Source organism: Notechis scutatus, chromosome 14, assembly GCF_049901735.1.
Source record: "Notechis scutatus isolate UNSWTSFEM ecotype Mainland chromosome 14, rNotScu1.2, whole genome shotgun sequence".
Taxonomy (NCBI): Eukaryota; Metazoa; Chordata; class Lepidosauria; order Squamata; family Elapidae; genus Notechis; species Notechis scutatus.
Window position 1 is genome coordinate 7,471,302 of NC_142022.1, and position 25,880 is coordinate 7,497,181.

The window sequence follows — 25,880 nt, forward strand, 5'->3', positions numbered from 1 at the left end:
GCTTTAGAGAAAATAGAATTGGCGGGTCTCTGCCAGAGAAAATAGATCTGCCATGAAGACAACCTCCCCCCACCCCCTCTTCTCTACCCCACAGTGATAGCTTGGAGGCCGAGGGTCCTTCAATAACCCAACTCCATATAGATTGAATGAGTATAGCAAGGGGGGGGGGGAGGGTAAAGGAAAGGGACACCACCCGGTGTCAGGGATGAAGGGTAAGTGGGTGGGAGCAAAAAATAGTTCAAAGCAGGGCGCAGAAGAATTTCTTTTCCCGGAAGGGGTTTTCTGAGGTGGGCACGGGGCTAATGAGGGGGTCCTCGCAGGTGTGGGCATCGCAGTAGGTCATCAAGTCCGCAGCCGCTTTGGACACCTTGAGGAGGAGAGGAAAAAAAACAAAATTAGAGAATGGCAGTCGTCTCCTGGTTTTCGATTCAACGGCGTTTTATAAAATCACAGCTACAAATCTGGGCTGTAGTACTCTATATAGACACAAGGGGGCAGACCAGAGAAGAAAACCAGCTACTAGATGGGTTTTTGCTGCCACCTAGCGGCTGCTCGGGGTGTTGCAGCCTTGTTGGTTGGCACTGTTTATCCAAGGTGGCGTTTCGCTAACTAACGACTTGGAAGGTGCATGCTGGCAGGGGAATTCTGGGAGTTGAAGTCCACACACCTTGGAGTTGTCAAAGAAGTAAACGCCCAGCGTCTAACTTGCCCCCACCCCCCGGAGGTCCTTTCCTCACCTTTATCCTGCACATGCTGGCCTCAATCTTCAGCTGTTCCACCATTTTGCGAGCTTGGCCGATGCTCATGGTGCTGTTGACAGGGGTTTCGCCCTTCATGAGGAACCTGCTGAGGACATCAGAGAGGAGAAAGGCCATCCAAGACCAGTCACCGTAAGAGAAGACATTGAAGACGTGCTTCAAAATTGGCCCTAACTAGTATCCTTGCAAGCAACTTCACTAGAAGTAGAATTTGCTGAACCTTAGCACTTCGGGCTACATCACAGTATTCCAGGCGACCACTGGAGGGCACCCATGCAATTCCAAAACTAGTACAGTAACGCATTGCACCACCTAGTGGACGTCGGTAAGTTTGCACTTCACAGGATGAGTTAAACCCAAGTAGAAAGTACAACTAAGGTCTTATGAACTCGAACCAAAGGTGTTTCACCTGCCTGAACTTTCTGGAGACCAATTTCCATCATATCATCAAGACTGGATAGTTTAGTAAAAACTCTCAGCCCAGCTCTGCCTGGGGAATTTATATTTCAGGAATTCTGTTCTTTGTGGTGTTCTTGCAAGGTATCTTTTAACTATAACGATACCAGAGCTGGAAAGGACTTTGGAGGTCTTCTAGTCCAACCCCCTGCTCTACTATTCCAGGCAAATGGCTGTCCGGTCTCTTCTTAAAATCTTCCAGTTTTATATGACTTTAGAACAAAAATGGATCCTGTTTTTGGATTATAACTAGCAACATGACTAGGCCCAAATTCACCCAGCAGGGGATCGAGCGTGTGGGACTGCATCTACCGTGGCACAAGTATTATTTTTCACCAGGGTTAAACGGGATAGTTCATGTCCAACCTCGACTTGCCATAATTTGAACAATTACGGATTCCTTAGACGCAGCTTATCGTATCGACTCCAACCTGACTTGATTTGCACAACATGCCATTAACTATGCAAAAGAGCGACTATTTAGGGTGTAGTTGGGTTCCTATAACACAAATCACAACCTCGGTGTGTTGTGTGAATGTAAACCCGGGCAGAACGCAGGGCAGGAGAGGCGAGAGAAGCAGAACAATAAATTAAAAATAACCCCAGCGTGACAAGAGACCATTTTCTCATTTTCTTATAAACCATAATCGTCTAAATAACCTTTAGAGCTTCATTCAAAGCCAGGACGCTTCATTCTTTTTCCTACAAAGACCGAATCTTGCGTACAATAAAGACAAATTAACTTCTCAAGAAAAACATATCCTTTTCCTATGGTTCTGATCCAATGTAAATTCCAGATTCCCCCCCCCTCCCAAAGCAAATAGCCCCTGCCTCATTCTGAATTTTTTCTTCATCTCACCCCCACCCCATTTGTTTTCTGCCACAAGCCCTTCTCTCATCTTGGAGGCACCCAAGATAAATAGAAAAGGGAAAAAAATCTGTTCGAACAAAATGAAGAGATGTTACAAAACATAAATAAAAGGCACTCCCAATATAGTATGACATCCAAAGCCATTCACACCCTCTCTAGCAAGGAGATGGGGAAAATATATATATTTTTTCTGCTTCCATCTGTTGTTTCCTACCCCAATAGAGGACAAGATCTGTCTGTGTCTGCCTGTTATCTATCCCTTCTTCCCACCCTTATTTATCTTTTCCTTACCTTTTCCTTCCTTCCATCCATCTTTCTCTTTCCTTCTATCCATCCATCCATCGTGTCCTCCCTTCCTCTCTACCTCCTTCATCCATCTTTTCCTCCCTTCTTTTCTTCCTTCCTTCTCCCCCTCTGCCTTCCTGCCTTTACTTTATGCTCCATCCATCCATCCATCTTCTAGCTACCTACTTGCCTCATCTATTGCATCCTAATAGTTCCTATGAACAGGTCCCTCATATAGCTGGGCCCTTCCACCACCCCCTCTTTCCTCTGCGGAGATTTCCCTTTATATTTACATGGAAATCATTTCCCCCCCACCCCCCAAGCCTGACAGCCCCTACCCCCACCCCAGAGACCCGAAAGGGGGGGAAACCCAGCCCAAACCAACGCACGCACCTTTGAAGAGATTTTTTCTGCCAAACGTGAAGATAGAGCGGAGTCAGACCGTTCGGGCTGGAGGCTGAGATGATTTGGGGAAAGTCACCTGGGCTGTGAGGGAGGGACGGAGTGGGGGGGGGGCACTGCAGCAGCCCCTACAGAATCCTCTCCAAGGTGGACGACCAGAAGGGGCTGTTGTTTTTTTTACCCCCCTCCCTTGACTTCCTAAGACATTTGGCACACCTTGGCTAAGAGGAAATTGAATCCAATGGATCGATAATATCTTGAGGATTCCACAAAGCAATTAATGCTGGGACCAAACCATCTGTTTAAAAGGGGGGGGGGAGGAAGGATTGATGGTACACCCCCCACCCACCCCCAACCCCTCCCAGGCAGCCATTGCTTGAAAGCCAGGACTGGAAAGTGTGAGAGGGGGCTGGCATAGCCTGGCTCTATTACGGAAGAGGTTGATAGAGGAGGGGGCACGAAAGGAGGAACAGGAGTCAAAAGAGAGTGGCTGTGTCACTTTGTCAAAACCCACCCCCCTCCTTGTGCAAATATGAACGCCGGGGGAGCTGCAGTATTGTCTGCAATTGCTTTCATTTACAAATCTGACATCAACAGCCTTTAAAAAGAAAAAGAAAATTCTCTCTCAGTTCACTGGGCACAGGGTTCCAAAACCTGGCTTGTTTTTCCTACATCACCTTGGAAAGGAAGGCTGGGTGGAATACGTGCATAATCAGGGTTAAACATAAACAAAACGGTGCATAGTCACCAGAAGGAAGGAAGGAAAGAATAGAGAGGGAAAGAAGGAAGGAAGGGGAGAGAAGGAAAGGAGAAAAAGAATGAGAAGGGAAAAGGAGGGAAGGAGAAAAAGAATGAAGGAAGGGGGGAAGGAGAAAAGGAAGTGGGAGAGAAGGAGGGAAGAATGAAAAGGAACGGAGAGCGAAGGAGAAAAAAGGGAAGGAAGGAAGAGAAGGAGAAAAAAGGAAAGAAGGAAGAGAGGAGGGAAGGAGAAAGGAAGGAAGGAAAAGGGAGAGGGAAGGAAGAAAAAAGGGTATTAGCAATTGATACTAAAATAGAGCTTCACAGCCTATTTATGTATTTTGTTACGGCATTGGGCTGAGTTGGGCTGGATTTTTGTTTTATAATTCATGTTCTGCTAGCTTGTAAAATGTTTTTAAACCACCCCAAACATCCCTGAAGATAGGTTCCTGTTAACTCAAATGTTTTGGTTCACACCTTGTTCTAAGATGTGGTTTATTTAACCATAGTTTGTTTACACAACATGCTTAGTTATAAGGACACAGCCAATTGTGGCTTATTAATTTAAATGTAGGTAAATGGAACATTTAATGTAAAACTTATACCAGGTCAAAACTTCTTAAACAAGTACCTAGAGAATTGCATTCCAAATAGCTATTTCACAATTAGATACATGTTCAAAATTCCTACCAAGATTAGTCACTTGTTATTACATGTATTCAGTGGATATTTTTATTCACTGTAAGGCCATCATCTTAAATATCTTTACATGGTACATCCCCCATGGAAATAAATTGGATTTACCAATAAATAAATTAGCTTTTAAGTTGTGCCAGAAACTTGGGGAAGTTGTAGGAAGAAATTTAATTTATAAGTCAGTAAGTTCCATAAAATATTCTGATTCAGGGCCTGAATCGTAAAGATCAAAAGCTCCACCATTTATGATGGAGACAAACTTTTCCATTTTTCTCAGATCAATTGCTGGGTATATACGTATGCTCACATTTTTATCCCACAGTTTATCACTTAATCTGCTAAAAAAAAAAGCCTTGAATTTTCACGATACACCAAATGGCAAGCAACCCTCTTGTAAACAAAGCCAGAGAATTGATTTTAACAGTGCTTAAAAGGAATTTCTTTAGGAACCTGACATATAGCGATAGAACATTCCCAAGGAATCTATGCCTAACCCGCAAATCTACGGTGGTGCGAATGCAGGCCCCAACTCGTAAGGAAGCCTAAAATATATTCAATTATGAAATATATTTAATCTGTTTCACTATTAGAAAAAGAAGAATCAGAAAGCAGGGGAGCCCTTTGGTTGAAATCCCTTTTATTTTCCTGAGTGAGCATCCTTCCCCTCCAGCATCTTATTCAGAGAAAAGGCAAAGAAAGCGGTCCTCTGCTTCGGCCCGTCTCCATGGAAACGGGAGGCAGGCAGCCACCGCCGCATCCCTCCGACCACGTGACTAGAAGATGCTCGCCGGCGGCGGCGGCGGCCGCAGCAAACAGCGTTGCAAAAAAAAAGAAAAGAAAGAAAGGCCCCTCCTCTCCTCCTCCTCCGTTCCCCCCTCCCTCCTCAGGGGCGGGGCCAAACCCGGAAGAGGTAGAACCAAACCCACATTTGATTAAAAAAAAAATAAGGGGGGGGGAAGAGACTTTAAAAGGAGAATCCTGAGGTGGAGCAACAGCAGCATCGCTGGAAGTAATTCAGGTGCTTTGAATTTTTATATATATATATTTTTCCCCTTTTGGAAACTGACTAGCTTCTTCTCTGACCCCCTCCCTCCCAGTAAGGGTTTGCAAGCTAGGCGGATGGGGACTTTTTAAAAACGTCCCCTGCCCTTTTTTCCTTCTGCATTTTCTCCCCCCCACACACCCTATTTTCCTTCCCATTCTTGCATGCTTCCATATCTCTAACCCTTTTGCAAGACTCCTGCCTGTCCTGTTTGCCTCTCTTCAACTGAGATGGGATGGTGGTTTGTGTTTGGAAGAAGCTTCCCTTCTTCTAAAGAAGCTAAACCAAGATTGGGGGGGACTGTTATGTACTTTATCTCCCTGTTTCTAATTAAAAACTAGGTTCCCCCCCCTTTCCTCTATCATAACAGACCCTCTAATTTTTCCCTCCCTTGTTTACAAAATTCGCAGGATTTGTATATTGTGCTAGCTTTATAAATTAATTATAAAATTAAAATTATTTTTTTAAAAAATTAATTAAGAATGCTTAGAATTTAGCTAGAAGCTGAATTGGACGTTACTGGGAAAGTGGGCTGTAATTCTAAATTTTTAAAGGCTGCTAGTTTGATTGCCAGAGCATGGTGCAAGTGGTGGTGCAGTATGAGTAAATTTAAAAGTGTTGTTTTAAAGAACTGTGAGAGATTCTGGTTCACAGTTATCAAACAACAGCGAGGAAAACCAAACACTCCTGTAAAAATTCTGTTGTGTGTTTAGTAACTTAAAAAGAGCCGATGTATCTAAAGTTGTGTTTTGAATTGGGATTTAACTTTAAGCTCACTATTATGTTATTTATTAAATTTTTATGGCGTCCACCTACCCTAAAGATGATAAAACAAGTAAAAAATAAATAAAACATAAGATTATACAGATTTAAATATTATTAGAAACTGTACTAAAACTGCAACCAAGACTCCCAACTAAAACTATTCTTACTAGTGAGTGTAACTTTGGAGCAGCAACTGAATTTAAGCTCCTTTCTGTCTCAAGTTTTGCCTTCTTTTGAGGAAAGAAAAAAATTAAAATACTTTGGTTGGGTGTTAGTACAACTTTGCTCCTCGGAATTCTGAATTGGGAGCTTTGCATTGTAATAATTTAACTAACTGTATTTATAGGTTTTTATCTTCCCTCTTTTACAGAAAGCATTTTAAAAATTAAAAAAAAGGTTCAAATTAAGTGTTGGCTGTATTGAGAAGTAGGAACCAAATGTATCACTCACAGTCTTTTCATTGAGAAAATATGTATTTATTTACTTACATGTTTGTTTAGAAAATGTACAGTTTTTGTCTCTAGAGTTGAAATTGGGCATTTAACATTTAATAAATAAAAGAAAAACATGGCTGCCCAACTCACTCATGGTGACTCCAGGCAGCTTACAAAAAATAAAACCCCAGTGCAAACCCCAATAAACTTTTCAACAAACTCAGATTGTTTTAACATTCAACAACCAGCGGCTGAGAATGTGGCGCCAACACCCTTCTTTGCAATTTTCATCTGGGTTGCCCAGACAGAATTGTTAAAGGAGTGGGTCAGAGGCTCAATTTTTTTGGGAGGGGAGGGGGGGCTATAATTTCTGATACTCCCCCTTTGCTGTCGAATCTCCTTCTCCAAGAAGGGTTAATGCTCTTTGTTCACAGATCCAAAGCAGGGAAAAGTTGAAGAAGAAGAGAATATGTGCCAAGAGTTTGCAAAATCAGGCACCCTGGATTTATTTTGTCCTTTTTTTTTTTTTTCCATTTTAGGAACCTTCCGGCCCTGGGGAGTGGAGTCTAAAGAACAGCCTAATTTCTTAAGAGGAGGGGACTCAGGGCTTGGTGCCCCCCCCTTCCCCCCCCCATCCAGCATGTTCTGAGCCCACTTTGCTTGTTTTTCTCATGAAGCCAAAACCGCTTTCCGAAAACCACCATGCACCAGCGTACCATCTTCCATCCGGTCCTTTTCGCCTGTGGGAAAACCTTTTGACTTCCAGATTAAAATCCCTTGCAATGCTTTCATTATTTTTAAATTAAATTCTCCATTGTGCAAGGGACTTCCGGTTTAACGTTGCTCTGCTTTGTTTTGTTGTTGTTTTTTCACGGCGCCAAAACACGGGAGGCTCGCTGCTTGGGGTAGGTTGAAACCCCTCCCCCACAAAAACAAACAAACGTATTGACTTGCTTTCCTTCGCCAAACGCCATCATGTCGGCCAGTCCCGGACCTTTCTTGGTGTGGGTCCAAGAAGTGGCCTCTTTGCTTATGTTGCGAGTGCGTCGCACAGTTCTGCAGACGGCTATTTTGTTCTGCGTTTTACTCCTCCTCCTCTGGATCTCCATTTTCCTCTACGGCAGCTTCTATTACTCCTACATGCCGACGGTCAGCTATGTCAGCCGTGTCCACTACCAATTCAGGTTAGTTTCTAGCAGACGTTTGTAGTCAGGATTCCAGCAATTGCCCTAATTAAATCATGATTCTCGAGCCAAACTTCAAAAAACCCGCAAAGGATCCATTAGAGGCGACATACTGGCACTGCCCTGGGTGAAGCCAAGTCTGGCCTATGTCATTTACAGTCCCCTGTGACCCTGTTCCCCCTCTCCCCCCCCCCCCGGGGTCTCATCAACCAGATTCTCCAATTGAGCCCAATCAGGTGGACCTCAACTTAAGACGGCAATTGGGGCCAAAAATTTCCACCGCTAAGCAAGCCAGTTGCTAAAGCGAGTCACTTCTGATTTTGCCATTTTTTTTTTTTTTTGTGGGCCAGGGTTCCTAAGTGAATCAGTGCAGTTGTTAAGTGAATCACATGGTCATTAAGTGAATTTGTCTCCCCTCCCCCCATTTGACTCTGCTTGTTGGAAGCTGGCTGGGAAGGTCCCACCAATAGCAACTCTGCCACCATTATATAAATACACGCTAGTTTGCAAGTACCCAAATTTGGATCCCGTGACCGCAGGGATAGTCATAAGAGCGAGGACCGGTCATCGGTCGCGTTCTTTTTCAGTTCCATTGTAAAATTTTGAATGGCCACTAAACGAATGGCTGTAAGTTGAGGACTACCTGTAATTCTTTGCCCCCTCCCCTCAAAAAAATTAACATGCCACAAAAAATAGCTTTGTGAACTTGAGATCTGCTAAAATGTTGTGTGAATCTGATTTGGGAGAAATTTTTGGCCTTTTTCAGGACAGACTGTGAACTTGAGATCTGCTAAAGTGTTGTGTGAATCTGATTTGGGAGAAATTTTTGGCCTTTTTCAGGACAGACTGTGGCCAGCCCGGACCTGAACTCTGTTCCTTTCCTGTTGCCAACATTTCGTTCATCAAGGACAGCCGAGACCAGGTGAGCGATTTTCAAAAACTGATTGATGACCGCAGTGTTTTGAAATGAAATGGATAAGGTTGCAGGAAACAAAAGTTGTACACTATATTTACAGTTTTTGATAATTCTCCCTCCTTTCTTTCTTCCTTCCTTCCTTCCTTCCCTCCCTCCCTCCCCTTTATCTCCTTCCTCCTTTCCTTTCCTTCCTCCCTTCCTCTCTCCTTCCCTTTCCTCCTTCCCTCCCTCCCTCTCCCTCTTTCCCTCTTTCCTTCCTTCCTTCTTTTCTTTGTTCCTCTTCAACTCCCCTCTTTTCTTCCCTCCCTCCCTCTCCTTTATCCCTTCCCTTCCTCTCTCTTTTTATCCTTCCTCCTTCCTCTCTCCTCTTTTCTTTCCCTCTCCCTCCCTCCCTCCTTTTCCCTCCTTCCTCTCTCTTTTTCTCTTTCCTTCCTCTTTCCTCTTCAACTCCCTCTTTTCTTCCTTCCCTCCCTCCCTCTCCTTTATCCCTTCCCTTCCTCTCTTTTTTCCCTCTCTTTCCTTCCTCCTTCCTCTTTAACTCCCTCTTTCTTCCCTCCCTCCCTCCTCCCTCTCCTTTATCCCTTCCCTTCCTCTCTCTTTTTCCCTCTCTTTCCTTCCTCCTTTCCGCTTTAACTCCCCTCTTTTCTTCCCTCCCTCCCTCTCCTTTATCCCTTCCTCTCTTTTTCCCTCTCTTTCCTTCCTCCTTTCCTCTTTAACTCCCCTCTTTCTTCCCTCCCTCCCTCCCTCTCCTTTATCCCTTCCCTCTCTCTTTTTCCCTCTCTTTCCTTCCTCCTTTCCTCTTTAACTCCCTCTTTTCTTCCCTCCCTCCCTCCCTCCTCCCTCCCTCCCTCTTTGAAGTCAGGTAAAATTAGGCCGTAAATAATTGCATTTAATCACCGTAGGCGATTAAGAACGGGATATGAGGGGAACGGATAGACGTCTCTAGGCACATGCATGCAAAGCACGGTGCCAGAGCAGGAAAATCAGCAGCTCCCTGAGAGCCACACGAGATGCTCTGGTGGTTTTCTTTTGTTTAATCCTCTCCGGTTATTGCATCAGAAACGAGCTGAAATTCAGATCAGGCCTGAAATTCTCGGTGCAGGGTTTTATCTCGGCTGCTGCACCTGTTGGGTGCAGCCTGGCAATTAAGGTGGTGGAGTGGATCGACCCATGCAATACCTGTTGAATTGACCCACTCACATTTGTGTTGCTAAACACACGGTCGTTAAGCGAGCCCGGCTTCGCTTAAGGCAGCTGGGGAGCGTCTTAAATGGTGATCTTGGGACCCTGAGGTGTTACAACTCATCAAATAACATGCCAGTTGCAGTGTATTTATTCACATGACCGTGGGAATGCTGTAAGGGGGCCTCAAGACGAGGATTGGTCACTGTAAATACAGGTAGTCTTTGACTTACGACCACAGTGGAGCTCAAAATTCCTGTCGTTAAGTGAGACATTTGTTGAGGGAATTTGGCCTCATTTTACCACCTGCTTTGTCGTGGTTGTTAAGTGAATTGCTGCAGTTGATAAGTTACTCACTTGGTGGTTCAGTGCATCTGGCTTTCCCGTCGGCGTTGCTTTGTCAGAAGGTCGTAAAAAGTGGGATACCACTACGGTCATAAATACGAACCAGCTGCCAAGCCATCTTAATTTTCATCACGTGGGGAGGATGCTGGAAAGTTCCTGACTGCGAACCACAATCCCAAGTCACTTTTTTTCAGGCCGTTGTACCTTCCCACGATCGCTAAATGAATGGTTTGTAAGTCGAGGGTTCCTTGCAGTCTTCAAGGGCAGCCCCACAAAGAGCGCCTTGCAGTAGTCTAACCGGGCGATAACCGGGACATTGAGTGACCGGCACAAAGGAAGACCATTCTCAGAATTGAGATGAGAATTTTAAATAACATTGTAAAATAAGATATGAGACCATGAATTGGGATTGGATAAGATAAGCTTAATATTTAATAATAATGACGATGCAATATGAAATTAAACAAAATGAATAGGTAACTATGGTCATGTTTGTATTGAGATGTGAAACCTGGAACCACCCTGCTTGTCAAATGAGAATTTTTTATTTAAAAAAATAAAATGAAAATAGGCAGAAAATTGAATAATGGAATTACTAGGTATGTTTAATTGATATGGTGGTAGGCACTTGGAGAGAGTTTTGAAAGGTTGAAAATAAACATTGAAGAATTATGAATGAATGCGAATATATGCAATGAGAGATGTATGATATATCGATGCCACACTGTTAATGTATTGTTCTTATATGTAGATTGAAATAAAAAAAATTTTGATTAAAAATAAACATTGAAGATCATTCTCTTCTTCCCAGCAGGTCCTTATGTACGGCCAACCTTACCGCATGTCTTTGGAGTTGGAATTACCCGAATCACCGGTCAACCAGAATCTAGGCATGTTCATGGTGGTGATTTCTTGCTACACCAAAGGAGGCCGGATCATTTCTTCTTCCGCTCGGGCTGTAAGTCTGGGATTTTGTAAGGATTGAGAGATTCTCAGAGGGATTAGATGATGATTATTGGTATTATTATTATTTTTTGATGGACAGGATCTGGCTTTTTTGATCTGTTCTCGGGTGGCGCGCTTCGATAAATCATCCCTTTATTAATTTCATGCGGGTGAGTGATGACTGGAACCTCTTTGAAGTGCCCCAAAGGGGAGGTGAAACTTGACAGCAAAACTTCTTTTGCCAAATATTTGCGGAGGAAACGAATCCTGAACAAAAATTCGGAACCCCCTCGGCTGAGATACAGACGGCAGTCCTTTTATTCTACGCCCTGAATTTGTTTAGTTTTGTATTTCTTATTTTATTGTATCCCATATTTATTATTCATACAAGAAAGTCGAGGTGATAAATATACCCAACTATCCTCCCCTATTTTTTTCTCAGAACAACAGCCCTGTGAGGTGGGTTGGGCTGAAGAGACAGAAAGACTGGCCCAAGGTCTGGCTTTCATGCCTAAGGCAGGACTAGAACTCACCGTCTCCTGGTGATTGGCCCAAAGTCACCCAGCTGTCTTTCATGCCTAAGGCAGGACTAGAACTCCTTGTCACCTAGTGATTGGTCCAAAGTCACCCAGCCGGCTTTTGTGCCTAAAGCAGAACTAGAACTCCCCATCACCTGGTGATTGGACTAAAGTTGCCCAACTGGCTTTCATGGCTAAGGCTGGACTAGAACTCACTACCTCGAGATTTCTAGCCTGGTGCCTTAACCACTAGACCCAACTGCCTCTGATGTTTCAGTTTTCTGCCTGAAAGAGAGATAAATAGCTCATAGATATTATTTATATTTAAGTTAGTCCTGTACAAGCGTCTCAAACCTGGTTCACACCTTGCAATAAACCACCTTTTATTGGCTTGAACTCAATGGAACTGGGTTTGCTGAGTGAGAACGGAGATTTACGTGCCTCTCTGGCCTGTATTGGGTTGTGTGGTTTCGTCTGGGACAATGAGAAGGGGTGAAATATTGCTAATTCAGAAATGATAGTGGTGTTCTCTGAGCTTGGTTGTTTTCTTACAGACATTTCATGACCCAGCTAGGTAACATCATCAGTGCTAGAAGGGAATTGGGTTCTCTCTGTTTATATGCAAGTGGATTGGACAGAAGAGAATCCTTGTAGCTCAGGGTTGAACTGTGGGGTCTTTGGGGCTCTCTGAGCTTGGTGGCTTTCTTGCAGACGTTTCTTGACCCAACTAGGTAACATCATCAGTGCTAGCCACAAATACACTTCTATCGAAATCAGAAAAGACTCTGTAATTCGTGGATTGCTGACCTCTGATTGGTGAATTTCCTTCCTGTTTTAGGCCATGTTGCACTACCGTTCAGGATTGTTACAGATGCTCGACACCCTGGCTTTCTCCGGCCTCTTCCTAGCTGGGTTTACAGAACAGAAACAAACGGTGGACGTTGAACTGTACTCTGATTACAAAGAAGATTCGGTGAGATCCTCTCCGTCCCCCTTAAAAAACTCTGAATGCCGATCCTTCGAGATTCCCCTATTCCAATGCTGATATTAAGAAACAGAACAACCACCTCTTTTTGCCCCACGGTTCTAAGCAAATCATCAAAGTTGTTAAACGAATCATGTGGTCATTAAGCGAATCTGGCTCCCCCCCCTCCCCCCATGGACTTTGGCTGTTGGAAGCCAGCTGGGGAAGGCCACAAACAGTGACCCCATGACCCTGAGATGCCGCCAGTCGTTGCGCAAATTTTGATTGCAGAGATGCTACAATGGTCACAAGTGCGAGGACTGATTCTAAGTCCCCTTTTCCTGTGTTGCTGTAACGGTCATAAGTTGGGGACTCACCTGTATCTTTCAATGATGTTATAAGCCGCCTTCGTTGCTTCATTGTACAGGCAGTCCTCAACTTACGGCTGTTTGGTTTTAGTGGCCAAAGTTACCTCAGCACTGAGAAAAAGGGATTTGTGACCGTTTTTCACACTTACAACCGTTGCAGCATTCCCCATGCTTGGCAACTGGCTCATATTTATAACCAGCCACGGTCAATGGGGAAACCTGATTCACTTAACAACCATGTGACTCACTGAATGATGGCAGTGATTCGCTTAATCACGGGGTGTGTGTGGCCCGACAGGTCGTAAAACGGGGCAAAAGTCCTTTTACAAATGTCTCAACTTAGTGACCTAAATGTGGGACTCCTTGGTGGTTGGACGTTGAGGACTAGCTGCATTATCAAAGAAGGCTCTATTTTATCTGACCCGCTCTAGGCTCCCGTAGGTAAAAAAAAAAATAACTGGCTGAGCGGAGATTTGATCTCTGGTCTCTGTTGAGATCAAATCAACATGTTGGTTTAGAGCTGTCCTGACACGTTGGATTTGTGATTTGCCAATCTGGCCCGTGGGCGTTGAAATCCGGCACTTCTGGAAGTGTGTGTGTGTGTATGTGTGTTTGTGTGTGTCGAGCTGGGGAAGTCTGAATTATTTTGTGTTGCAATGCTGTAATTCAGTGTTTCTCAATTTGGCCACTTTAGGACGTTTGGACTTCAAGTCCCAGAATTCTCTGGCCCACCCCTCTTAAAAGCTGCCTGGGGAATTCATCCGTCTAGGGGATTCTGGGAGTTGAAGTCCACCCCTCTTAAAGCACGCTGGCTGGGGGATCCTGGGAGTTGAAGTCCACATATCTTAAAGCATGCTGGCTGGGGAATTCTGGGAATTGATGTCCACCCATCTGAAAGCTTAGTGAGATTCTGTGATACTATTTTTTTTAAAACAAATTTTAATTGCTTGATCCTTGAATTTCCACTAGAGGGGACCCTGATCTTCCACTAGAAGATTCCTGTGAATCCTGGCTCAGCTTAGACAATAAGAGTGGCAAGAAATGCTGTAAAATAGGGCTTAAAACTCACTTAAAATAACAGAAATTTTGGACTCCGTTGTGGTCGTAAATCAAGGACTACTGGGAGAGTGTTTGAGCATGGAATTTTTCTCCTCTAATTCGTAGCCCCTGTGATTGGTCAATAATCTAAGACAATAAACATAACAAGCAGGGGGGGAAAAGCAGTCTCGCCTGTGTTTAATTTATTTTTTCTCTTTCCTTTTAGTATGTTCCCACCGTTGGGGCAGTGATTGAAATCCAAACGACTAGAATTCAGATTTATGGGGCACACCTTAGAATTCACGCACATTTCACTGGTTTGCGGTAAGAGAGAGAGAGAGAAAGACTCAACGTTGAATGGCTGGGAAAGGAGAAAATTCTTATTTTTCCCACGCAAAGCGATAAAGGAGGGGGAAGATTTTCTGGTTTGAATTGGAAATGGAGGAGAACTTTAGGGTTGCCAGGCAAATCCGACCAAATTTCAGGAGATTTTTAAAATAAAATTTAAAAAAAACTCTTTTTAGAGTCACAGACACAGGTGTTGCAATAGCTGTGAATTGCTCAAATCTCATCTGTTGAGTCAACGTGAATATCCACCCTGTTAATTTCTAGATTTCCAGACCGATTCTTCCCTGCTAAGATTTGAAAGAGACTTGAAGAGCTGGTTCTTCTCTTGAGCCTTTTGAGGGGTGGTGGGATGGAGAGCTATCCAGTAGACCAGAGGTGTGGATAAATTATTTGCATATAGACAATCCTCGACTTGCGACCATTTCTCTGAAGTTAGAGAGAAGGCCAGTCCAGGAGAACCTCACAGCATTCAAGGAAAACAAAGTTTGACGACTAAGGCTGAAACTGAAGGATCGAGATACTGAGATACAGGAAGGTGAACTCATTATAACCCATCATTTTTCACGTCTTTGGCCCCACAGGTATCTCCTGTACAATTTCCCTGTGACGTCGGCCATTTTGGGAGTAGCCAGCAACTTCATGTTCCTCAGCGTCATCGTCCTTTTCAGCTACCTGCAGTGGATCTGGGGCAGTTTGTGGCCTAAAGAAACTCTCTCTGTACAGGTGTGTGTTTCGGGATGGGAGTTTCTTTGCTTGCTGCAAGACAGACAGACAGACACACACACAGAAGCATCGCACAACTTTTTAGCTGTGAACAAGTTTGCACATTTTACCTGCTCCTCCGGTTTCAATGCTCAGTGCATGATAAAGAAACATTTATTTGCACCAAATAAATGGTCTAAAAACCACGAAGCTAAAGCGTACGAAGAATGGTTGCAGGAATTGGGGGTGTCTAGCCTAGTGAAAAGAAGGACTCGGTGTCAGGATTCCAGCAGTTACCCCCGATTTAAATCATGAGTCTCGAGCCAAACTTCCAAAACTTAAAAAAGGATTTATTGAGAGTTAACAAGCCAGCACTGCCTGGTTGTAGCCGACTCTGAGACACATCATTCATAATTCTGAGACACTCCGGGAGACACAATATCGGTCTTCTAATATTTGAGGGGTTGCCACAAATAAGAGGGGGTTCAGCCTATTCCCCAAAGCACCAGAAGGCAGGACGAGAAGCAACGATGGGAACTAATCAAGGAGAGAAGCAACATGGAACTAAGGAGATATTTCCTGACAGTGGGAACAATTAACCAGTGGAACAGCTTGCCACTAGAAGTCGTGGTTGCTCCATCACTGGAGGTTTTTAAGAAACCTTCCAATTCGGCTACTCTGTTAAAATAAATTAGAGAATAATAATAATAATAATTGATAATGTCAGTTGTTGCAGGTAAAGCTGCTTTTTGGCAATTGGCTGTTGGGCATTGACAAAATCCCCATCGGTCAATTTCGGAAGGCAGCAGCTGACATCCTGCAATGAGACGTTCGACAACGTCAAACATCCACACCTGCCTATCGCAGGTCCTTGGGAAGGACCCAAGAGGCCAAATCCCATCTAAACATCTGGCTGACTTTGCAACGAACCACAATAATAATTGAATGCCTTCGGCATTGACAAAATCCCGGAATGGTCAATTGCAAAAGGCAGCCCCCATTACTGTCTTATGTCAAGGTCTACCTGAAGTAGGCACGAAAAGACCTTCACAAACTGAACAAATACACAACTACCATTGCTGGACTAAGTCCCAATGAAATAATAGTTTGCTTTCTGGGTTTTTTTTTCATGTTTGAACAGATCTCAGGCCGGGACAAACCTGGACCAGGGCAAACCTTGGATGACTCACGTCGACAAGTTGTGTTTCCTAAAGAAGGTGAGGCCGGTTGTGATCGGACTCACAACTCTCAGTTCAATCGTGAAGGAAAGAAGATGCAACAACTGTGTGCGTCTTGGGGACATTGGGATTGTCCTAAAAAGACAATTGTGAGACCAAGCAAAAGGGCCGATTATAATTCACTTTTTCTCTCGTTGCAGTGCCGTTTGTAGCGTTGAACAGTCACTAAATGAATGGCCGTATGTCGAGGACTTCCTGTAATCAGCTTTCCCGCCTTTTTTTTTTTTTTTTTCCAGGAGGCGACGTAGAAGAAGACGCTTCTCTGCCGCAGCCAGAAGACGTCGGAGTTGCCGAAGGAGAGAAATTATCCAAAGCAGGTATGTGGATTTTAATTCCTCTTTCTTTATCGGGCAAGACTCAAAATTCATCTCGAGTAACAATCATTGGTGATAGGAAGGGCATCCGGCCAGTAAACAGTCAGCTGCACTCAGTTGCCCAGACAAAGGGATTATGGGGTCATTAAAAGGGAGATGATGATCAGCCCGAACAGCCAAGCAATCTTACAGTCGGGTTTCCTGGCTATTTGATTGTCATCCTGCCTATCATACAGATAGTTCTTGACTTACAGCAGATGATTTAGCGACTGTTCAAAGTTACAACAGCATTGAAAAAAAGTGACTTATGGTCGTTTTTCACACTTCTGACCATTGCAGCAGCCCCAAAATTCAGGTGCTTGACAACGGGTTCATATTTACAACCGTTGCCGTATCCCAAGGTCATGTGATTGCCCCTTTTTTGCAGGCTGGATTCACTTAACAACCAGGTTAGTAACTTAACAACTGCAATGATTTGCTTAACTGGGGCAAGGAAGTTCGTAAAATGGAGCAAAATTCACCTAACAATTGTCTCCTTTAGCAACAGACCTATTGGGATCAATTGCAGTCATAAGTCAAGGACCAGCTGTAGAACCAAGGGCTTTTTCTCGTGTCTGTGTTTTATTTTAATGCACAGATAATCTTCAACTTAAACGACCACAACTGAGCCCAAAACGTGTGTTGTTAAGTGAGAAATTCGTTTAGCGACATTTTACGACTTTCCCTGCAGTTCTTAAATTAGTCACGTAGTCATTAAGTGAGTCTGGGGCTTCCCCCATTGACTCGGCTTGTCCAGTAGGTCGCAAAAAGGGAATCACGAGATTCCACGACCGTCATAAATCGAATCGGTGGCCAAGCGCCTGAATTTTGAATATGTGGCCATGGGGATGCTTACAACAACAGTCATCACTGGAAAAAAACGTGGTCCTAAGTCCCTTTGTTTCAGTGCCGTCGTAACTTGGAATGGTCACTAAACGAACCATTGTAAGTCGAGGACTTAACCTGTATGGGATAGTACACTTCGAATCGCTTTCGTTTTCTCGATTTTGCTCCCTCTCAATCTTCTGCAGAGTCTACGACGGAGGTGAAGAAAAGCAGCCTTGAAAAATCCAGTTTGGGAACGGAATCCAACGTGGGCGCCGGCTCAAACAAAGGTGACCTGATTTTATTTTGCAATGCCCTGTGTTTCTTTTTTCTACGGGTAGTCCTCAAATTATTTTATATATATATATATGTGTGTGTGTGTGTGTGTGTGTGTGTGTATATATGTGTGTGTGTGTATATATATGTGTGTGTGTGTGTGTGTGTGTGTGTGTGTGTGTATATATATATATTTGTTTCTGAGGTTTTGCTGGTATTTGTATGTGGATCTTTGGTTATTCGGGTTTTCTCCACGTAAAATTGGAAGTATCTGGCGACGTTTGATGAAGTCTCATTCATCATCTTCAGGCTTGTGTCTTCAAACCACAAAGCCAAAGACACAAGCCTGAAGATGATGAATGAGATTTCATCGAAATGTCGCCTAGATACTTCCAATTTTACACGGGAGAAAACCCGAATAACCAAAGATCCATATATATATATATATATATATATATTTTACTATTTTTATATTTTAAAACATCTCTTTCAGCAAACAACATGGGTCCAGCTTTTTACACTTCAATACAAACATTATTTATCTTTCACATTCAATTCTATATCATAGCATTACTTCCATTTTCCAGTAAGTTTTCTCCATTATTCTTATTTTCTTTACACTTATTAAATCCGTTTTCAATTTATATCTTAACTTGATTCCTTTTTCTATAAATGTTCTCGTATCTTATTCTATAGTCTAACATTCTTATTTTTTTTAATTCTAAATTCATTATATCTTTATACTTTTATCTGTCACATTTGCAATTTTATCACATACTTTTACTTCATTATTCAGTAAATTCCATCTTAAATCTAATAATTCCCAAAAATTTCCCCCTTTAATTACTAATTAGAGTGTGCCACCCTTTTATCTTATACATCCCTCAATTTATTCCCCTTTAATCCATAATCAAGATTTATCATAATGTAATCACTATACAATTATCACATTCTAGTTTAATAATAATAATCTAACTATTATACATCACATGTGCATATATATATTTTTAAGCAAGTTTCCACATAGTATTCTTTTCCCTCAGTTACTTTCTAAATCATTTATTATTTCAAATATAATTGATCTATTCAGTTAATTATAGAAACTGATATTAATCTTTTCACCAGGGTCCTCATAATTCATTTTAACTATAAGGTAGTCCTCGAATTACAACCAATTCCTTTCAGCGACCATTCGCAGTCACAATGTGGAAAAAACACACGAGTTACCACCATCCTTTGCTCTTGGTGACCAGTTTTAACCGAATCCGGCCTAGATTTTACTAGCTGTTTTGCCTGGCGTTTCAGAAAATGGCTGCAGTCATTAAACGAATCATGCAGCCGCTAAGCGAATCCTCCTTCCTCCTGTTGACTCTGCTTATCAGAAGCCAGCTGGGAATGGTCGTGTCCGACGATTTCCCTGATCCCAGGATGATAACCATTGTCGTAGTAGATACACACCGGGTGACAAATATATCCGAATTTTGGTCAGGTATCCGTGGGATGGTCGCCAGTTCCTTTGTCCAGTGCTGTTGTAATAACTTTGAGCGGTCGCTAAGCAAATTGTTGTAATTTGAGGATTGTCTGTATCTTTCCAAGTCTTCCCCGCTGCAAAGTACCAATCCTCTGAGATTCTTTCGGTCCCCGAAAATCCAGCTTTGAAACCATATGCCTGTTGTGGTTCGCCGGCAGCCTGCAGCGGAATCGGACAGTGGGGAAGAACGGGGACCAGTCAGGGAGTTTGGGGAGGACGGACGAGGGTCCTGCATCCGATGCAGAAATGGGGCCTGTGCTCAGTGTGCGTATGTGCAGAGCTGCCAGAAGGCAAGAGCAGCTGAGACAAAAGGGGAGACTCGGGAGTAAGGCTGGGTGGTGATTACCCCTCCCATAAGGTCTAAAGGTCAGGCAAAGGTGAAGAAACCTTTGCAGGAAGCAAGGTCGTTCACTCTGCTTGGATTAAACCTTGAAGCTCTGTGTGGACTTCGTACTTCGGTGGATTTTTTTTTTACACTTCATTTGGCACTTTAGTTGTTGGCAGCCATTCGAAGGAGAGAAAGGTGGGTGCTTATCTCGAGGGACTGTTTGGGACTCATTACCGGCTGGGAAGGAACGTAATTCCCAGCGTTGAAATAAAACAAGAGTGGTTTGGACTAAGCGTGTGCTTCATTACAATCTCACGGAGTCTTGGTCAGAACAACGCCGTGCCAGGAAACCCCATTCCTTACACAATTTGGGGGTCTCCACATCAACACCGATCGTGTTTGTCCCCCACCCACCCAGATCCTAATTTTTTTTGTGGGGGGGGTCCTCTTTTGACAGAGGCAGAATACGACATTCCGGACGAGACCCCCCTGCTTACCAAGGTCAACCATCCCACCCCTTCCTCGGAGGGGAATGGCTCGGATCTGCTGCCCCCCATGTCCCGGACGCTCACGCTCGGCTCGGAAGTGCGCCAGAGAAGCAGCTGTTCCAGTTCCTGAGTTCTGGGTTCAAGTCCCGCCAGGAAGCTCCACCTTGCACTCACCGGGAGCCCACCCCACAGGCCTTGCTGTTCCGAGGGCTTGTATATTATTCCTTGCTTATGTTTACATTCCACTTCCTTCTCCTCACAAACACACGAAAACACTGTAAGTTAAATAAAAGTTGAACGCTGAGTCGCTCACCAAAGGTGCCTGTCTCGTGATCGGAAACCTCCCTTTCTCCGAAGAATGGGAATTGAGAGAGCTTGCCTTTGAGTTGTCCACTTACGACAGTAGTAGTCCTCGAGTTATGTCCGGCCTACCTGGAAGCTACTCGTGACCCAGATTTGAAGTTCTGAGGATTGTCCTCCGCTTCCAGTCCCATGGCTGAACGTCTAATATTCGACAACTGGACTGTATGTGCGGCCATATCTAATATTCCTCCCTCCCTCCTATTTTCCTCACACAGCAACCCTGTGAGGTGGGTTCGGCTGAGAGAGAAAGACGGGCTTAAAAACACCCAGCCGGTTCTCATGCCTAAGGCAGGACTAGAACTCACCGTCTCCTGGCGATTGGCCTAAAGTCGCTCAGCTGGGTTTCGTGCCTAGGTCAAAACTAGAACTCCCTGTCTCCTGGTGATTGGCCCAAAGTCTCCCATCTGGCTTTCATGCCTAAGGCAGAACTAGAACTCGCCTCTTCTAGTGATTGGCCTAAAGTCACCCAGCCAACTTTCATGTCTAAGGCAGAACTAGAACTCACCGTCTCCTGGTGATTGGCCCAAAGTCACCCAGCTGGCTTTCATGCCTAAGGAAGGACTAGAACTCACAGTCTCCTAGTGATTGGCCCAAAGTCACCCAGCAATCTTTCATGCCTAAAATGGAACTAGAACTCACTGTCTCCTGGTGATTGGCCCAAAGTCACCCATCTGGCTTTCATACCTAAGGCAGGACTAGAACTCACCGTCTCCTACTCACCCAAAGTCACCCAGTGGGCTTTCATGCCTAAGTCAGAACTAGAGCTCGCCTCTTCTAGTGATTGGCCTAAAGTCACCCAGCCAACTTTCATGCCTAAGGCAGAACTAGAACTCGCCTCTTCTAGTGATTGGCCTAAAGTCACCCAGCCAACTTTCATGCCTAAGGCAGAACTAGAACTCGCCTCTTCTAGTGATTGGCCTAAAGTCACCCGGCCAACTTTCATGTCTAAGGCAGGACTAGAACTCACAGTCTCCTGGTGACTGGCCCAAAGTTGGTCAGCCAGTTTTTATGCCTAAGTAAAAACTAGAACTCCTTGTGGTTGGTCCAAAATCGCCCATCTGGCTTTCATGTCTTAAGGCAGGACTGGAACTCACCGTCTCCTAGTGATTGTCCCAAAGTCGCCCAGCTGGCTTTCATTCTAGAACTCCCCGTCTTCTCGTTCCTAGCTTAACCACTAAACCAAACTGCCTTAAAAATCACACTTGGCTCCATTTTCTTGCTAAGACCTCATGACCAAAACGTGCAATTTTTATCCAGGGTTTGGGTTTGGGAGTGCGCACTGCCTTAAGTTGTGGCTTTGTGTTGTGTGAATTTAACCTTGAGCAATCTGCCAGGAGTCTCTTTCTGCCTCTGAGCCATTTTCTCCCTTCTTTGTGGGGGAATTTATTTTGCATAACCTTGGAGCCCTAAAGGAAAAAAAAAGAAAAGAATATATTTATTTTTTTCAGGGAGCAAATGCACGCTGGTATTTTCAGCCTATTGTAAATTCTGATACCGCTACACATTTTTTTTCCTCAACTCTGGAATGCGATTGCAAAGCCTTCGAGCTTGCTGACTAATTTTGCAAACAAAAGGCCCCCAATTTTTTTTGTTTGCAGAAAGCAAACAGAAAATTGTTTCACATCGCTTCTGGGTTTCTAGCAGGCCAACAGAGAAAAAAAAAATGTGTTAACAAAACCTCAGCTGCCCTCTCTGAAATGCCAACTTTTTATAATGTTTGGATGGAAAGACAAAAGTTTCTATCCTCTATGCCAAGAGGTCGGCATTGAGAGAAAGGGACTTTAAAAATAACTTAAAAATCAAGGAAACGTTTGTTTTGAAATCTGAATTGAGCCAGGATGCAGTTTGGGGAATTGCTGGCTTCAACCAGAATTTTTATTTTTTATAGATATAGATACAGATAGATTTATATATGCACTATACCCGTGCTTCGCTACGAAACTATGTGGTTGGGCTTAGTTTTTGGGGAGGAAAATAAGGAGAAAAAAAATTGTGCCTCTGCCTACCAGCATCCATCGGTATTCCTCTGGCTAGCATCCTGTCAGTGTGTGAGAGAGTTGAAGGCCGTTTGGAAACTGAAAGAGTATTTGCTGTGTGAGCAAGGAGGAGACAGCAAGGAGCCTGGGCAGTGGCTTAGCTCAACTGTTCTGTACTAAAGCTGCTTGCTGCTGTGGAACTAAAACTCCTCTGCTTGTGTTTTACATCTGGAAGAGATTTATTTTCAGGTGGGGAGGGGGAGTAGAACTCCTTAGCATCCTAGTATATATTAAGCGTAATAATAATAATAATAATAATAATAATATAGGAAATACTCTAAATGCTCTGATGGTCATTTGGAAAAATCCTTTCTTAGTGAGCACCTAGAAGCCAAGATGAACATGCCAAATTTCAAGTTTGTAGGCTTTACGGTTCTGGAGATTTCGTGTTGACGCGTGAGTGGCCTTTCGCTTTTATATAGATAGATACAGCTATATTTAAAAATATGTAATTCTCCATGACTCAAACGGCAAAATTTATTCTTTTCCAGCCCTGGAATTTTCTGCAGATGTTCTTACAGGTTCCTTGATCTAAATTTTCTCTTTTTTTCCTCATGAATAGTTGTGAGGACATGTGGTCCTGTCCAGCCAGCGATGTTTTTTCAATTTAACTTGCAGAGTGTGGAGTGACTCGTCTCTGTCCGGTTCTCCACCCTCTTATTTCTGGGAAGGAGAACCGTCTGCATTCCACAAACCGCAAATAAACTCTATATTAGCCAACTTCGGGCTGGATCTGACCCCCAGGGCTCCTCCACCCTTCAGGGACGTGTGTAATCACACCTCTCCTGCCAGCCACACACATTGAAATGCATTAGTCAATTTAGCCGCTGTTGTGACACGTTTCCGTTAAGTCTCTTACCAGACCTTACCTGGTAATTTTTAAAAACATTTCTCCATGATAAATCTCTACAGGTAACCTTCGACTTGCAACAAAACTCTTCAAACTTAACAACAGAACGTGAAAAAACAACAACCCTGACTTGCAACCGGTCCTCAGACTTACGACTGTCGCAGTATTGCCACGATCACAGGATCAACATTTTGGGCATTCAGCCAACTGGCATTTACAATGGCCGCTGCGTCTTTGGCGGGGGGTGTCTCGTGATCGCTATTTTCGACCTTCCCAGCCGGCGTCCCGACAAGCAAAAGCTCGATTTGCTTAACGACTGCCTGGTTTGCAGTGATTTGCTTTACAATGACACGGAAAAAAGGCTGAAAAAGCCAGATTCGACTGAAAAACCGCCTTGTCTTGCTTAGAAATGAGAAATCCGGATCCCGATTGCGGTTGGAAGTCGAGGACTGTCTTTAGCTGACCGAGGTAGTCTTCGACTTACAATAGTTCATTTAGTGACCGTTCAGAGTTAAACAGCCCCGAAAAAAAGGGACTTAACTACTGTTTTTCACACTTACGACCGTTCCAGCATCCCCATAATCGTGGGATCAAATTTCGACTTGGCAATGGACTCATATTTACAACGATTGCAGTGTCCTGGGGTCATATGATCCTATTTTACGACCTTCTGATAAGGCAATGAGGAAGCCGGATTCACTTAACAACTGTTAATGATTCACTTAACAACCGTGGCAAGAAAGATTGTAAAATGGGACAAAATTCACTTATCTGTCTTGATTAGCAACGGACATTTGCAGCTCAATTGTGGTTGTAAGTCAAGGATTATTCTGTACATTTTTGTTTTGACAACCGAGCTGGCTTCAGCTTGGTTTAATAAAAATAAATAACAGTTTAAGGAACATTTATAATATATAATCCTGGAGACTTTGAGTTGTAGTGGTAAACATCATAGCACAGACATACATCATAATCCATGTCCAAATATTTAAGGATCATTCCAAACCCCAAATAATCAATCATTATTTTCAGTCGAAAGGAAATTTTCCTTAAAAGTCAGTTTTTTTACAAGAATTAATGCTGAGTCACTAACACGATGTTCTGACTCGGCATAAGATATTCCGGTCCAAAAACATTTCCAGGAAAAAGTGAAAAAAAAAAAAATCCGATGTAGGAGTGTGAATTAAATCCAACATATTTTTTTGCTAACTTGAGAAACATCTGCCAGAAAATTAGACAGGGCTCAGCTGCCAAGATGACAACAACTCTTTGAGATATTTTTGGTATTTTGGAAAAAAAAGAAGAGTATTTTGGGAGCTTGTTTGGAAACTGTGGCTTCCTGGATGAATTTGTCTTTTGTACCTGCAATTTTTAATGGAATTTTTTTTAGAGTGGATGAAGGAATCATTTAATAAACGCAAGAAAATATTTTAAGAGGCTCTTTTTGAAGAACTTAGATCTGTTGGTTTTAACAACCAGGTTGCTACAGGCAGGGGAACAAAGGGATGAAATGAGATTTTGGAAGACTGGCAAACTTTTAGTAAGACGCTATTTTTTATTTTTTCAATTGCAAATATTCAGTTTTGAGGATTTCCTAAGGAAGAAACAGGGAGGTGTTTTCTTCCAGCTTTCAGGAGCAGGTCAAAGCAAGAAATAGTTCAATAAAAACTAAAGTACTTTTTCGGTAGGAAAAGAAATGGGTTGACTATTGAACATGCCACTTTCTTGTAAAAAAAAAAAGCATCCAAGAAATATATTGAACTTATGGCAATAATTAGGAACAGAATTTCCGTTGCTAAGCAAGGCGTTTCTTTAGTGAATCATACATTGTCCAGGGAAAATCCACCCATCTTAAAAGCATGCTGGCTTGGGAATTCTGGGACTTGAAGTCTACCCATCTTAAAGCAGGCGGAAGGAAGGAAGGAAGGAAGGAAGGAAGGAAGGAAGGAAGGAAGGAAGGAAGGAAGGAAGGAAGGAAGGAAGGAAGGAAGGAAGGAAGGAAGGAAGGAAGGAAGGAAAGGGAAGGAAGGAAGGAAAACACAGCTGGAGGGGAACTTTGAGGTCTTCTAGTCCAACTAGTCCAGTTCAGGAAGTCATAACAATACAAGAGCACACAATAGATACAAACTCAAGGTTAACCGCACCGAACTTGATTGCAGGAAATACAACTTCAGCAACAGAGTGTTCAATGTCTGGAATCCTCTACCTGACTCTGTGGTTTCTTCCCCAAACCCCAAAAACTTTAACCTTAGACTGTCTACTATGAACCTCACCCCTTTCCTCAGAGGTCTGTGCATAAGCGCACCAACGTGCCTACCGTCCCTGTCCTGTTGTTTCTTTTATATTTTTCTTATATGTACCCATTTCATGTATTCATAACTATGTTTATGCTGATACCTATTATCTTGTAAGCGATTGACAAATCAAATAAATAAATAAATAAAATAAAATAAAACCTTATGCCATTCCAGAGGGAGGAGGTGGGGGTGTGTGTCAAATCTCTTCTTAAAAACTTCCAGTGATGGAGAGCATTCCCAACTGCTGGAGGCTGAAGTTTTATTTTACTGAGCGGAATTCACAGCAGCGAGGAGTGTGCAAACAGTCCTTATAAGGCATGCTTTATTTTTTATTTTTT

General features: G+C 43.3%; 2 protein-coding genes across 6 annotated transcripts; one reads left to right on the forward strand and one right to left on the reverse strand.

Annotated features, from left to right (window-relative positions):
- Nucleotides 1-152: 152 nt before the first annotated feature.
- Nucleotides 153-2,853, reverse strand: GNG3 (G protein subunit gamma 3). 4 transcript variants are annotated; one of them, XM_087943460.1, is made up of 3 exons: nt 2,764-2,853; nt 738-843; nt 153-367 (listed from the first exon to the last, which is right to left on the reverse strand). In XM_087943460.1, exons 2-3 carry the CDS (start codon nt 834-836, stop codon nt 239-241), a joined length of 228 nt encoding a protein of 75 aa, XP_087799586.1. In that variant the 5' UTR covers nt 837-843; nt 2,764-2,853; the 3' UTR covers nt 153-238. The 4 variants fall into 4 exon arrangements, with proteins under 4 accessions (XP_087799586.1, XP_087799587.1, XP_026545111.2 ...); XM_087943461.1 differs by having other exon boundaries at nt 738-846; nt 2,764-2,773; XM_026689326.2 differs by lacking the exon at nt 2,764-2,853 and adding an exon at nt 2,561-2,645 and having other exon boundaries at nt 738-846.
- A 2,238-nt stretch (nt 2,854-5,091) lies between these two features.
- BSCL2 (BSCL2 lipid droplet biogenesis associated, seipin) lies at nt 5,092-20,303 on the forward strand. 2 transcript variants are annotated; one of them, XM_087943734.1, is made up of 11 exons: nt 5,092-5,224; nt 6,987-7,631; nt 8,472-8,553; nt 10,889-11,032; nt 12,376-12,510; nt 14,134-14,231; nt 14,837-14,978; nt 16,099-16,174; nt 16,432-16,512; nt 17,580-17,663; nt 19,966-20,303. In XM_087943734.1, exons 2-11 carry the CDS (start codon nt 7,423-7,425, stop codon nt 20,124-20,126), a joined length of 1,212 nt encoding a protein of 403 aa, XP_087799860.1. In that variant the 5' UTR covers nt 5,092-5,224; nt 6,987-7,422; the 3' UTR covers nt 20,127-20,303. The 2 variants fall into 2 exon arrangements, with proteins under 2 accessions (XP_087799860.1, XP_087799861.1); XM_087943735.1 differs by having other exon boundaries at nt 16,435-16,512.
- Nucleotides 20,304-25,880: the final 5,577 nt, after the last annotated feature.

What these genes read in the sequence shown, in the direction of transcription:
- BSCL2 (XM_087943734.1), top strand. Translation starts at nt 7,423, where the DNA reads ATGTCGGCCAGTCCCGGACCTTTCTTGGTGTGGGTCCAAGAAGTGGCC. An exon ending in TTTCTTCTTCCGCTCGGGCT is followed by an intron (nt 11,033 to 12,375) that starts GTAAGTCTGGGA and finishes TTCCTGTTTTAG; the next exon opens with GCCATGTTGCACTACCGTTC. An exon ending in AGAGAAATTATCCAAAGCAG is followed by an intron (nt 16,513 to 17,579) that starts GTATGTGGATTT and finishes AATCTTCTGCAG; the next exon opens with AGTCTACGACGGAGGTGAAG.
- GNG3 (XM_026689326.2), bottom strand. An exon ending in CCAGCATGTGCAGGATAAAG is followed by an intron (nt 368 to 737) that starts GTGAGGAAAGGA and finishes CTCCTCCTCAAG; the next exon opens with GTGTCCAAAGCGGCTGCGGA.